The sequence below is a fragment of the Pelobates fuscus genome, chromosome 3 (assembly GCF_036172605.1).
Source record: "Pelobates fuscus isolate aPelFus1 chromosome 3, aPelFus1.pri, whole genome shotgun sequence".
Lineage (NCBI taxonomy): Eukaryota > Metazoa > Chordata > Amphibia > Anura > Pelobatidae > Pelobates > Pelobates fuscus.
This window is the reverse complement of record NC_086319.1, coordinates 257,086,779-257,101,022: the sequence shown is the minus strand read 5'-3', so window position 1 is coordinate 257,101,022 and position 14,244 is coordinate 257,086,779. Positions and strand designations below refer to the sequence as shown.

The following is a 14,244-nucleotide window of genomic DNA, read 5'->3' as shown; positions in this document are numbered from 1 at the left end:
CGTGCAGCAATGTTTTGTTTGGACAGCAGTGGCTTCCTCTGTGGTATCCTCCCATGAAATCCATTCTTGTTTAGTGTTTTACGTATTGTAGATTCGCTAACAGGGATGTTAGCATTTGCCAGTGACTTTTGTAAGTCTTTAGCTGACACTCTAGGATTCTTCTTCACCTCATTGAGCAGTCTGTGCTGTGCTCTTGCAGTCATCTTTACAGGACGGCCACTCCTAGGGAGAGTAGCAGCAGTACTGAACTTTCTCCATTTATAGACAATTTGTCTTACCGTGGACTGATGAACAGCAAGGCTTTTGGAGGTACTTTTATAACCCTTTCTAGCTTTATGCAAGTCAACAATTCTTAATCGTAGGTCTTCTGAGAGCTCTTTTGTGTGAGGCATCATTCACATCAGGCAATGCTTCTTGTGAAAAGCAAACCCAGAACTGGTGTGTGTTTTTTATATGGCAGGGAAGCTGTAACCAGTACCTCCAATCTCATCTCTTGATTGGACTCCAGTTGGCTGACATCTCACTCCAATTAGCTCTTGGGGATGTCATTAGTCTAGGGGTTCACATACTTTTTCCACCTGCACTGTGAATGTTTACATGGTGTGTTCAATAAAAACATGGTAACATTTCATTCTTTGTGTGTTATTAGTTTAAGCAGACTGTGATTGTCTATTGTTGTGACTTAGATGATGATCAGATCACATTTTATGACCACTTTGTGCAGAAATCCATATCGTTCCAAAGGGTTCACATACTTTTTCTTGCAACTGTAACTGAGTTTAGATATAGGTGTTGCAAATATAAACAGACACATAAACAAACCAAGCCCTACAGAGTGAAGTGAGGACATATGTCCCATACGGCCATAATTCCAATGTGACTGTTAATGTATTCAGTCCAAAGGTAGTTTTTGATGGTGCATTGAGTTCTCTACTAATAGACGGTGACCTGGCACAGATTAAACTTTCAGTCTGAACTCTTACAAATTTGGAATTTGCATGCCCTGCTGTGTAAGGTGAGGGTAAGAGGAGCACATATGAACTGGATCACAGTATTCTTTGAGGTCAAAGTTCAAGCGTACTGGCTCTATGAATGATCACTGTGCATATAGACAATGGCGAAATATATGCACAAAACAAAGAAAATTGGCCAAGGCCCAATATTTCTGTGAAAATCTGAACAATAACCTATGAAACCCTAGAAACTTTTGGAAAGTCATAAATAAATTACAAACTCCCCCAATCCACTCCCAACCGTCCACTGTCAAAGTGGATAACCAAACCCTGCAACTTCCCTTAGATGTAGCAAATGCCTTTAACAATTATTTTGTCGGATGTTCTACTGCCCTGATTTCCAAGCTAATAAATTACATGCATCCTGAAACTACAAATGTGGATCACGCACCACTAAATTTGCAAAGGCCCAATATAGACAAGTTCATTTTTAGACCTGTACCTATTAGTATCATTAAAAAAACACCTTAAGGTGGCCTGGCATCCGAACCGCATGGACGCAAGTCTGTGAGGCTCCTGAACCTGGAGTGACAGAGGAGCAAAAAACAATCGGTTCACAAGCATTTTGACACCCCATAAGCAAGGTACTACCTCAACATGTCACAGAGGCAAAAATCGAAAACCGCTAAGGCAGACAGGGCGTCCTTTTTTCTCAACAAAACATCGGCACCCAGAGCGCGGGAGAGCCACAGCCCTGCCAAAGATGGCAGAGCGCTGTGTACAGGAGAGGACTCGATCTCCCCCCCAACTCGATGTCTGAAGAGAGACCGCTGACCGCGTCGACTATGCGCCTAATGATGGCGGAATTTACAGAAAGCATACAGGCAAGCCTAAAGAAAATGGATGAATTCGCCGAGGCCCACAACAGCCTTGCGGACAAACTGCAAGAGCTTGAATCCACCCTACAAGACCATAAGCTGAAAATGGCGGATATGGAGGATCGGGCTCGCAGGAATAATCTGCGGATAAGGGGGATCCCTGAGGCGGTCCTCCCAACTGCTCTTAATACCTACCTGCTGGATTTCTTCCAAGCCCTCACGCCTGAGATCCACCCGGACCAGCTCCTCATTGACACTGCTCACCGACTCAGACGCCCTCCACACATACCCAGCACGACAGCCAGGGACGTTATTGTCCGAGTGCACTTTTACCATGCTAAGGAGAGGCTGGTGCGGGCATACAGAGGGATGGAAATGCCGGAACCCTACCGACAACTGAAAATCTTCACAGATCTATCAGCCGCAACTCTCCAATTCAGGAAGAGCATGTCACCGATCACAACCGCACTACGGGCACAAGGAGTAGTATATCGTTGGGGATTCCCCGCAAAGCTACTTGTCCAATACAAGGACGCACTGCATGGAATCTCATCTCTTGAGATAGGCATGGAAAAGCTAAAGGCCTGGGGCTGCCTGTGACAGTGGCAGAATCCTCCCATACCGTCCCACGGATGGTGCCGGAGTGGACAGTTACCTGAAGCGGCATGACCGCAGCAAGTATATAACAATCACAAATATGTTGATACTCTATATGTTCTTAAGTTAATGCTTCAAAATATGTACCTAAATTTCTCCTAATGGTTAAAAATAGGTCCCCTGTTTACTGGTTAGACATGTTATGTTATGATCCGATGCCTCTCTCAGACTTAGGGTCCCTATCCAACCCTGAGCTCAGTCACTGAGGGCTACGTACTTTGAGCCTATTGCCACTCGCACCTATATCCCCAGGGATAACTCCTATGGGATTAATGATACCTGGCCGAGTCCGGGGCTACCGACTGTTCCCTGACGGACTGCTTAGTTAAGCGCAATACTATGGTGTTCAGGAAAACACCAGTTCTAATTGTATGACAGCCCAAATTAAAACGGGGCCCCTGTAACATATCCAATTGTTTTTATAATGGCACTTACACATTCTGACCATATTGCACAGTGAATGGATAATGTATAATACAGTTCCCTCCTCCGTTTTCACTCTTGGCATTATAAGTGCTCAGTTGCGGCAATATCACCCTACCAAAACCTGGGAAAACGACCCATCCTCAGTAGCCCAGGGGTAATGAGTACCTAAAGCCAGGAGACCGAGTGAACGACACACACTCAAAGAGTTAGGCCATAACTCCCCCTGACTGGTCGGAAGCCAGGTTGCGGTACTAAAAATTGGCAATGTACGTCCATCACTGAGACAAAATAAGAGAGACAAAAAAAAAAGAGAGAGAAGGAAAGGGAGAGGGAAGAAAGATAAAAAAAAAAAGAAAAGAAAAGAAAAGAAGGGAGAAAAAAAGAAGGAAAAAACAGAAAAAAAAGAAAGGGAAAAGGGAGAAAGAAAAGAAAAAAAAGAGGGAAAAAAAGGGAAGGAAAAAAAATAGTCAAGAGTTCCTTCTTGTTTTTTTTCTTTTTTTTTGTAACCATGTATAAACTTTGAAGGTGCCTATTACCCAGTACAAATGCGACTGTCTAATAGCCCTCCATTTGCTCCTCAGCTCCAAGGTGAGCTCTCAATTTTGAGCCGATGCTCACCTTCACGTCCCCTGGTATCGGCGGCCAAGTCCCTCTTGGCGCTCATGGTTCACTTCAGGTGAACCTAGTTGGGTATTTTACCCCCAAGTTCTTCCCCTCCCTGTTCCCCAGTCCCCCTCTCCCTCTGCCCTGTTCCTGCCCTCCACTAAGTGCAGAAGTACCAACGACTACCAAACCCCTCTGATGACAGATATAGTACAAACCTCTACCCCATGCGGGGACAGAGTCACTATGTTCCTAAATGCTCGGCAGACGCTGCCCACCCAAAGAAAATCGCAGCGGGAGAAAGTCCTAGGCCCTCCCACACAAGAACATCTCTTAACCCTGACACGGGTTACGAATACAAAGGCAATCCTTAACGAACCTTCCTTAACCTTTATTCTAAAATATGAAAATCATCACTTACAATGTTAAAGGGTTAAATACCCCTAATAAGTGAAGGCTTCTACTCAGAGATCTTAAGAAAAACCGAATAGATATAGCTTGCATCCAAGAAACCCATTTTAAGAAAGGACACAAACCAGCCCTATTCACTAAACATTACCCCATACAATACCACTCGATGTCGGACAGCAAATCCAGAGGGGTCTCCATTTTCATCCACAGAAATGTAGCTTTCCAGCTCCACCAACAACACATTGACCCTAACAGGCGGTATATCATCCTGGTGTGACTGATTAATAACACACAACATACGTTGGCAACAGCCTATTTCCCCAACGATAGCTCCAAGTCCTACCTTCATTCCGTGCTCACCAAACTTGACAAATACAAACAGGGAGACTTACTCCTCTGTGGGGATTTCAACTTCACCCAGACTGATCTTGACACATCGACTCGCACATCATGCCGGACACGTAGCACTAGGGAAAGAACCGCCAAGGCTCTCACTAAACTCCTAACCCAGTACGACCTGTACGACGCCTGGAGGGTACTTCACCCCTCTGAGCGTGATTATACATTTTACTCTAGGGTACACAATACCTACACACGAATAGACACTTTCTTAGTAGATAGAGTCTCTCTTGCACAAATCTCTGGATGCTCCATAGGAGAGATCACCTGGTCAGACCACGCCCCAGTCACCCTTGAACTATTTGATGGATTCCAATTTAAAGGGAGGTGAACGTGGCGTCTCAATGACTCCCTGCTCTCAGACCCGGAATTCGCAACCACTATCCAGAAGGAAATTCAAGAATACTTTAGGACTAATATAACAGCAGGAGTGTCTGACTCCACTATCTGGTCCGCCCATAAAGCGGTCATGAGAGGCCATATGATAAGCCGCTCTTCCTTTCTCAAGAAATGCCAAGTTTCTAACACCCTAGAATGCCACAAACAAATTGCACTAGCAAACTTTCTAAATAAACAACAACCCTCAGTGGAACTAGCCAATAAATTGTCCAAACTATATGACCGCTTAGCGGAATTAAACTTAGAAAAAAACAAACACATGTTACATAAACTACGAGCTACCACATACCACAATAGTGGTAAGGCTTCAAAATATCTAGCCTCTAGGTTACGCAGTCAATATTCCGCTAAGAAAATAACTCACATTATTAATGAAGTAGGAGAGAAAGTTGTGAACCCAGAGGACATTGCCCAAGAGTTCGCGAAATTTTACTCCAAACTCTATAACCTCCATCAGGATCCTACGATACACATTCCAAATGCCATGGGCATTTCCCACTATCCAACTCCCCACAATTTCACAAGCGTACACTGAAAAACTCCTGCAGCCCATAACGCTGGAGGAAGTCCTCTCAGCCATTAAGGCATTGCCGCCTGGTAAATCCCCAGGGGCTGATGGGTTTACTAATGCCTACTATAAAACATACGCAGAGGACTTGGCGCCCCACCTCCTTAGAGTATACCTGGAAGCCGCTGAGACCAACTCTCTCCCACCGGAGATGCTACTGGCAACCATAGCAACGATCCCCAAACCAGATAAGCCCACCGACCTATGCCAGAACTTTCGCCCCATCTCGCTTCTAAATACAGACGCAAAGATCTATGCCAAAATTCTGGCTAATAGACTAAGCCCCATACTACCGACACTAATAGTGGACGATCAAACCGGGTTTGTCCAGGGTAGACAAGGATCCGATAATACGCGCTCTCCCTGGTGTTGGAGAAACTACGGAAGACCAGCGGAGACGGCCTGCTCTTGGCGTTAGATGCGGAGAAAGCATTCGACCGCCTCGGCTGGTCCTTCCTGAGACAGGTATTAACCAAGTATGGCATCCCCTCACAAGTCATTGACCAAATACTTACCCTGTACTCGGCTCCAACGGCACAAGTCATGCAAGCGGGCTTCCTGTCCCGGCCTTTTCAGATACACAATGGAACTAGGCAAGGGTGCCCCCTTTCCCCATTGTTATATGTCCTAGCCCTAGAGCCCCTCCTATGCACGGTCAGGGACCACCCAGATATCCGTGGAATGGAAGTAAGCGGAAAGGAGACCAAAGTAAGTGTGTTTGCAGATGATATACTCCTTTACATCTCCCAACCCGAGACCTCCCTGCCGAACACTGCTCGAGAGGCCCTCCGCACCAAATACCCGTTCGAGTGGCGTAGAGACAATATTAAATACTTAGGAGAGTCTGGAACGAGTGCAGAGGCACCCTCCAGCGTTGGGGCTCGCTGTTCCTGACCTGGACAGAACGGATAGTGGCATTTAAAATGTCCATTCTACCAAAATTACAATATCTTTTCCATACACTACCCATCCAACTTCCACAAGCCTTCTTTAAGACGGTCCAAAAAGACATGGCCGCGTTCGTCTGGGCTGGTGCCAGACCAAGAGTAACCGTGAAAATACTTCGAGCTCTCGCACTACGAGATATTGAAGCATATTTCCATGCCTCGGTACTAGCCTCAGTGATACCCCACTTCCTCTCTGGTCCCCAGCCCCAGTGGGTACACATGGAGAGCAGATGGCTACGGCCTTTCGACTTCCCCAGCATGTTCTGGCTACCAAAACGGCTTAGACCACCCTTGCCATTAGCACCACCCCAGATCACCCTGATTCTCCGGATCTGGGACTCTCACAGGGCTAGATTAAGCTCCTCGAACCTGCTCTCCTTGGCCACCCCTATTAGGGCCCTACCGTACTGCATCCCCACCTTTCACGATAAACCTTGGCAAGCTCAGACACACCTATACCATACTCATGCACAGGGGAAACTCTTAGATTTTCAATACCTGCTGGACCACCACAAACTGCCAAGTACATCACAGTTCTCTTATATACAACTGAAGTCCTTCCTCACACGAGGACAAGCACCAACCCCCCCTACACCCACCTCTACCCAAACAATAACGATGTGGGAACAGATATGTATAAACAAACGATTACCTCCACAATGTAAGCCCATCTCCATGTGCTACAAGTTAATATTGAACTACCTCCCTTTTCATATGTCTCCACCTTCCCAGCAGTGGAGCAAAGATCTAGGAATTGAGATCTCCCAACAACGATGGGTCCAACTGTTCTCCACAACTAAATCCCTAATTAAATCTGCTACCCTACTGGAACAGCAGAGGAAAACAATCTATAGATGGTACATGGTACCGGCGCGCATCCATAAGATATACCCTGACAGCTCGCCAAAATGCTGGAGATGCGAAAAACAAGAAGGGACAGTGCTGCACAAGAAGGGACAGGGCAATGCCCTAATATTCAACCCTTTTGGAGACGAGTTCACACCATGCTGACCTCCTTGACCGCAACCACCTTACCCTTCCAACCTACAATATATCTAACCATGCTCCTGCAAGATGGTCTCCCTAAGCATCTGCAGAAACTAATGTACCATGTCATATTGTCAGCCCAAAAACTGATAGCAAGAGCATGGAAATCCCAAAATTGTCCCACAGTCTCCACCTTAGAGAGAGACATAGATACACAATGCAAGTACGAACAGAGCTTTAGCATATTGTGGCCCCCAAATAAAACTACACAAAGGACATGGGAAGCTTGGAGCGTATGGAGATTAGCACACTCTGCTAGTCAGAGCAAGTAGATTGTAACCACCTCAATGGGGGAAAGTGATGGGAATCTGCAAGAGACCCAGTGAGAGTTGTGCGCAGGATAAAGTGATGAAATGTGTCGTTATGTACATCATTTAATGTGACTATGTATCTATGTAATGTTGCATGAACATGTTGCACCTTCCCCCCTTCCCCCCCTTTTCCTTCTGTAACCCCCTCCCTCCCTCGTGTTAATTTTTCTGTACGAAAAATAAAAATGTGTCTGTGACGAAACCAATCTCGCCACATTGTATTGGAGGAGCCTGGTTGCCCGCCTGCTGCCTTTGGAATATGGACCGGCAGCTAAAGGGTTAATTTTACTGTGCAGAAGGATTTATTTCTCCCTTTCTGCACAGCAGTTCGGTAGATTTCATATACCGAACAAACAGCCGTTCACCAACCTCCCCAGAGCCGTGGGAAGCTGGCCGGCGTTGTTAATGGGCCACCCAGAAGCTGGAGTGTGCTGCCAATTTACCTCGCTGAAGCTGCGGTTAACCGCAGCTTAATTGCCTGTTAACTTTGTGCCTGCTGTTACACTTTGCGGCCGCTAGGTGGCGGTGTTCTGGAGCTCCCCGGGCAGCCAGCTCTTTTCTGCCCGGCTTTCATGCACCAAAATCGGACACTTTTACGTGCAGGCACCGCTGAACCTCCAGCCCCTGGTTCTAATTTGTATGGATTTGGTGAATGCAGGGAAATTCGGTAGTTTGTTTTATGTGAACTGTAGTAACCCAGATAGCCTGCCATGGAGCCTGTTCGTGGAATTAAAGACTTTGGCTCCATGGCAATTAAAATGTATTTGTGTGATCTGGGTGCCATTCACCTAATAATGTGCACCCAGACCTGAGCTATCTGGGGATATGTTACATGTCTGTGTTTTATGTATAAAATGTGTCTGTATGTATTTTAAAGTGATAGTCTGTTTCTGTGTCACCATGTGCATAATGGAGTCTGGCCTTTGTCCTGGGAGATAATTGAATTACTTCATTAATTATCTCCAGGGCAGAGAGGAGGAAACCAAGATGCATGGTGGGAAAGTATTGTGGCTGTGTGTACGAAAGTGATACATGTCTGTCTGCTGTTTCAGTCTTCCATCTGGTCCCCTAGGGGAGTGTCCACCAGGTGGGAGACCTGCATAAATACAGGGGCAGGTAGCCCTCAATAAACAGACCACTGCTTGACCTTCAACACGGAGCCTTGTCTCGTTCTTGGGGGGATTCACTGTATGCTGCTGGAGATTGACTGCTAGGAGTGTAAGCTGATGTCTGCTTTTCCTGTTCGTCTGCTAGCAGCTATTCGTGAGGTTCCAGCTGGAGTGCTACCTTATTCCCTTGTATGCAGTTCGGAAGTTTGGTGCATTCATTTATATCCGAATTCGTGAGTTTTGGTGCTTTTATAGTAGCTGTGCCTTTTTGTGAAAAGGGGATTATCGCCTAAACGGATTTTTACCCTTTTCTGCTGAAACGGTCCGTAACAGTGTCAAATCTGAAAAAAAAACACCTTAATAATCTAAAAATGAAAACCAGTCTGGACCAGATCAAATCCCAGCAATGCTGTGGAAGCTCAGTGCGCTGGCAATTGCTAAACCCGTCGCAACCCTAATTAACGAATCCTTGGTGTCTGGATACATACCCAAAATTTGGAAGACTGCGAGAGTAGTGCCTATCCATAAAAGTGGTGACACTACTTTGGTTTCTAACTATCGCTCAATATCATTGCTCCCGGTATTGTCAAAAATCTTAGAAAAATGTGTCCATACGCAACTATGTGATTACTACCAACAATCAAACTATCTGACCCCTGATCAATCAGGCTTTCGCCAGAATAATTCCACTACAACTGCCCTCTTAAAAGTTTGCAATGACATCCAAACTGGAACAAGGAGACCTAACTGGAGCTATTTTCCTTGATTTTGCAAAGGCCTTTGACACAGTAGACCACGACATTCTACTGCACAAACTCAAAAACTCAGGTATTGGTGATTGTTCACTAACCTGGTTTCGATCGTATGTATCGGATCGCTCACAATATGTGTCCATTTCTGACAGCGACTCCCTCCCTCTCCCAGTCACGTGTGGTGTTCCCCAAGGTTCCATTCTCGGCCCCCTACTATTTACATTATTTATAAATGATCTGCCTAATGTCTGCAAATCCTTAAATGTACACATGTACGCAGATGACACAGTAATCTATGCAAGCAAATCCAATCTACCGCAGCTTGAGGCTGTGCTCCAAGACCAGTTCATAGAGGTAGAAAAGTGGATCGCAAAAAACAAACTTCCTAAACACAGACAAGACTGTCACAATGATCTTTGGAACAGTACCTAAATTACACAAATTACTTAATTCCCACCTATCCATCAAAACAAATTCAAATACTTGGGTATGATGCTATGATGTTAGACCCCAATCTATCTTACATCACATAGAAAAACTTGCATCTAAACTTTATCCAAAACTAGGTGCCCTGTACAGAAACAAATCCTGCCTAAGCCCTTCAGTAAAGGAAAAGATTGTACAGCAAATGCTGATGCCAATCATTGATTATGGGGGTGTAGTATATGCATCTGCATCACAATCCCACATTAATAAACTCAATACATTGTATAACTCGTTCTGCCGATTTGTGCTACAATGTAATTACAGGACCCACCATTGTGACATGCTAAAAGAACTAACTGGCTGTCGCTGGAATCCAGACGCACCCTTCATCTTTCCAGCCTTATGTTTAAGAGCTTTTCTGGGAAACTACCACCCGACCTGAACAAAATGCTCTCCTCGGCTGTTCCCACCTCCTATAACCTCCGATCCAGTACCAGCACTTTATTTAGTCTACCTCAATACAAAAAGAAAGCAGCTCGATCCTCCTTCTCCTACAGAGTGCCGCAATTGTGGAAGGACCTCCCGCACAATTTAAAATCTTCCCTAAGCCTAAAGTCCTTTAAGAGATCCCTCTTTATATACCTCAAAACAGAACGCACGTGTCATGGTTGGTTATATATTTCCTACCTGTTCTATGTTAAATTTTGTATATAATGTGTATTAATATTGTTTTTGTATCTTACTGTACCCTAATGTAACAATGCAATGATTTGTGAACCCAGGACATACTTGAAAACGAGAGAAATCTCAATGTATCTTTCCTGGTATATAAATAAATAATATTTGATTAACCCAACACAATGGTTGTCCTTAATTAGGCTAAATTTATATTTTAACCGTCTTTCAAATCCAAAAATACATTACACACCTGGGTCATCTCCTGTATAGTCATGATGACATCATGAGGAAGAGCATAATTTCTGGCCACATCCAGAACAGTAAAACCATCCTGAGGAAAGAAAATTAAATTCAATCTGTTCTTCAAATTATTGATAATTCATGGGGAAAAACATTGACAGCAATTCATAATCTATGAAGGCCCAACTCAACCTAAATTGGATTGGAGAATAAGTGGCAATGCCACAAAAGTACAATTCAAAGAGTATACTTCATACCACCAGATTTTCACATTGAGTACATCAGTGCATACGTCCACAGTATTGTGCATTAGAGACGATCTACAGAGAGCATTGTTAGCAAACTGCAAACTGCAGAATTCAACTTGCAAACTGGACTCCACGTACCTCATCTACCCCTTAATAATGCATTTCTCTGGGGAAAAGCAGAGATCACAGAGACTGTCAGTTTTCAAACACTGTCTGACCCAAGGTGTATGTATATGGCTGATGGATCCTGTCATAAACTAAAGGTAGTGATGTGTTTTTATCATGTTACATATATATTTACATCCACTCTCTACCATTAGATTACCTATAGATGGGCCTATCTTCAGGTCACTTAGCAATCTCCTTGACACAGCCCCATTCGACATCGGCACAAATACGGTGATCAAATCTGCTTTATATCTTGCTTTCTACGGTTTTCTCAGACCTAGAGAGTTCACCGTAATTTGTCAAGAAGATACGAAGCTAAGACTTAAAATATCACACCTCACTAAAATAGAGGATCACTACCAACTTTCGATCCCTACAACTAAAACCAACCGGTCACTACACCCTACTATAATTCCTCTCTTCCCTACTGATAATGCCTGGTGTCCGGTAAAAGTACTAGACCACCTACGGTCAACTCTGCACGGTCACCTACTGGACTCTCTGCTCTTAACACTACAAGGGCACCCGTTAACCACAGCAAAATTGATGGTTCATATCAGAATTCTGTTATCTAAGCTCGGACACAACCCGATTGCATTCTCTAGGCACTCCTTCCGTATAGGAGCAGCCTCTAGCACTAACACACCGGTCCATATCATCAAGAGACTGGGGCGGTGGAAATCCTCCATATATACTGCATATATTCCACAGCCGGAGAAAGAGCTTCGCCAAGCTTTCAGCAACTTGGTTTTGTAAAAAATGCAATAAAGTGTGTATTTCTCGAATTTATCTTTTTGCCCTCTTTTATTTACAGGCCCACTCGTACGTTGGTTTCGGCACACCACAACCAACTTTGCTCACAGTTACTATCCATTACGTATTTAAATTCAGAGCACAAGTTAAAAGGCCTGAACTTGTGGAGGCCTGAATTTGTGGGAGGAGTAAGTCCCCTACTTAAACTCCCAGCCCCTAATCACCTCTGCCTTTCAGCTGATTGTTCCCACCCACCTACACCCTGTTATAATTACATTCTCCTTGGTGGGCCCTCTTTTATTTACAGGCCCACTCGTACGTTGGTTTCGGCACACCACAACCAACTTTGCTCACAGTTACTATCCATTACGTATTTAAATTCCGAGCACAAATATATATATATATATATATATATATATACAGGGCCGGACTGGGAAAAAAATTCGGCCCGGGCATTTTTCAATCACAGCGGCCCCCTGAGAAAGGGGCGGGGCCAGAGAGGGTATGTTTTGTCATCACTAATGACAAGCACACCCCCTCTCAAAGTGAGCATATTAGTGCAATGCGCAGATCCCCTCTGAGGAGCTCTAGCATTAGAAAAAGGCCCTGTATTTGTTCTGCACAGTGCAAGCACATTTAATAACAAGCTTGCGCTGTGTTTGCTTTTAACTTGTCTCTGGTGTCTCCATAAGTGGGATACCAGAGGACAAAAGGGCCAGAAAAGCGTATGGTGCATGTGTTTGGAGCCTGCTTGTGGGATTGCGTGTGTGTTGAGTAAGTTGATTGTGGTGTGGTATTGTGTAAATAGGTCAATTTAATTCGTGTTTGTGGTGTAATATGTGGGGCTAGGGGCTGTAGCGAGTGTTTATAGGGAGCATAGTGTGTATAGGGGATGTAGCGAGTGTGTGCATACGGGCTGTAGTGTGTGTAGGGGTTGTAAAGAGTGTGTGTTTAGAGAATGTAGTATGTGTTTGCTTACAAGGAATGCAGTGTGTGCATAGGGGATCCAGAGTTTGTATGTCAGGAATGTAGTGTGTGTAGGTGGTGCAGTGTGTGTAGGGGATCTTGTGTGTAAAGGACCCAGAGTGTGTATAGGAGATTGTGTGTGTGTTTGTATAGAGGATTCAGAGTGTAAATAGGGTAAGGGATCTAGCATGCATCTGGAGCGTAATGTGTGTAGTGGTGCTGTAGTATATAATATTGTAAAGCGCTACAGAATCTGTTAGTGCTATATAAATGGCAATAATAATAATATTATGCATGCTGCACCCTTCACGTATTGGACGTATTGTATGTGTGAAGGGCGCAGTGTGTTGGTTGTGCTGTGTGTGTGTGTGAGGATTGTAGTGTGTGTGTAAGAGGGGTGCTGTGTGTGTGTGAGGGTGTTCTTATCTACTGTCACATTCTATGTTTCTATTTTTTTTGTCTGTTAACTTACTGAGTGTTATTTTATATATTATACATACGTGTGTGTGTTGTATATGTGTGAGAGTGTGCTGTGTGTGAGTGTGTTGTGTGACTGAAGATGATGTGTGTGTCTGAGGGTGCTGTGTGTGTGTCTGAGGGTGCTGTGTGTGTCTGGGGGTGCTGTGTGTGTGTGTCTGGGGGTGCTGTGTGTGTGTGTCTGAGGGTGCTGTGTGTGTGTGTGTCTGAGGGTGCTGTGTGTGTCTGAGGGTGCTGTGTGTGTCTGAGGGTGCTGTGTGTGTGTGTGTGTGTGTGTCTGAGGGTGCTGTGTGTGTGTGTCTGTCTGAGGGTGCTGTGTGTGTGTGTGAGGGTGCTGTGTGTGTGTCTGAGGGTGCTGTGTGTGTGTCTGAGGGTGCTGTGTGTGTCTGAGGGTGCTGTGTGTGTGTCTGAGGGTGCTGTGTGTGTGTCTGAGGGTGCTGTGTGTGTGTGTGTGTGTGTGTGTGTGTGAGGGTGCTGTGTGTGTGTGTGTGTGTGTCTGAGGGTGCTGTGTGTGTGTGTGTGTGTGTGTGTGTGCCTGAGGGTGCTGTGTGTGTGTGTGTCTGAGGGTGCTGTGTGTGTGTGTGTGTCTGAGGGTGCTGTGTGTGTCTGAGGGTGCTGTGTGTGTGTGTGTGTGTGTGTCTGAGGGTGCTGTGTGTGTCTGAGGGTGCTGTGTGTGTGTGTGTGTGTGTGTGTGTGTCTGAGGGTGCTGTGTGTGTCTGAGGGTGCTGTGTGTGCGTCTGAGGGTGCTGTGTGTGCTGTCTGTGTCTGATGGTGATGTTAGTTTGAGTGTGCTGTGTGTGAGTGCTCTTAGTGTGTGTGTGTATATAG

The 14,244-nt window shown here is 45.1% G+C and overlaps 1 protein-coding gene across 1 annotated transcript in view; it reads right to left on the bottom strand.

Moving 5' to 3' along the window:
- The window catches only part of LOC134602907 (uncharacterized), an 84,379-nt gene that overhangs the window by 26,525 nt on the left and 43,610 nt on the right, over positions 1–14,244 (bottom strand). Inside the window, exon 7 of the mRNA XM_063448371.1 lies at positions 10,815–10,895. Within this exon, the coding sequence (XP_063304441.1) occupies positions 10,815–10,895 (81 nt within the window). The remainder of the gene's footprint in view (positions 1–10,814; positions 10,896–14,244) is intronic.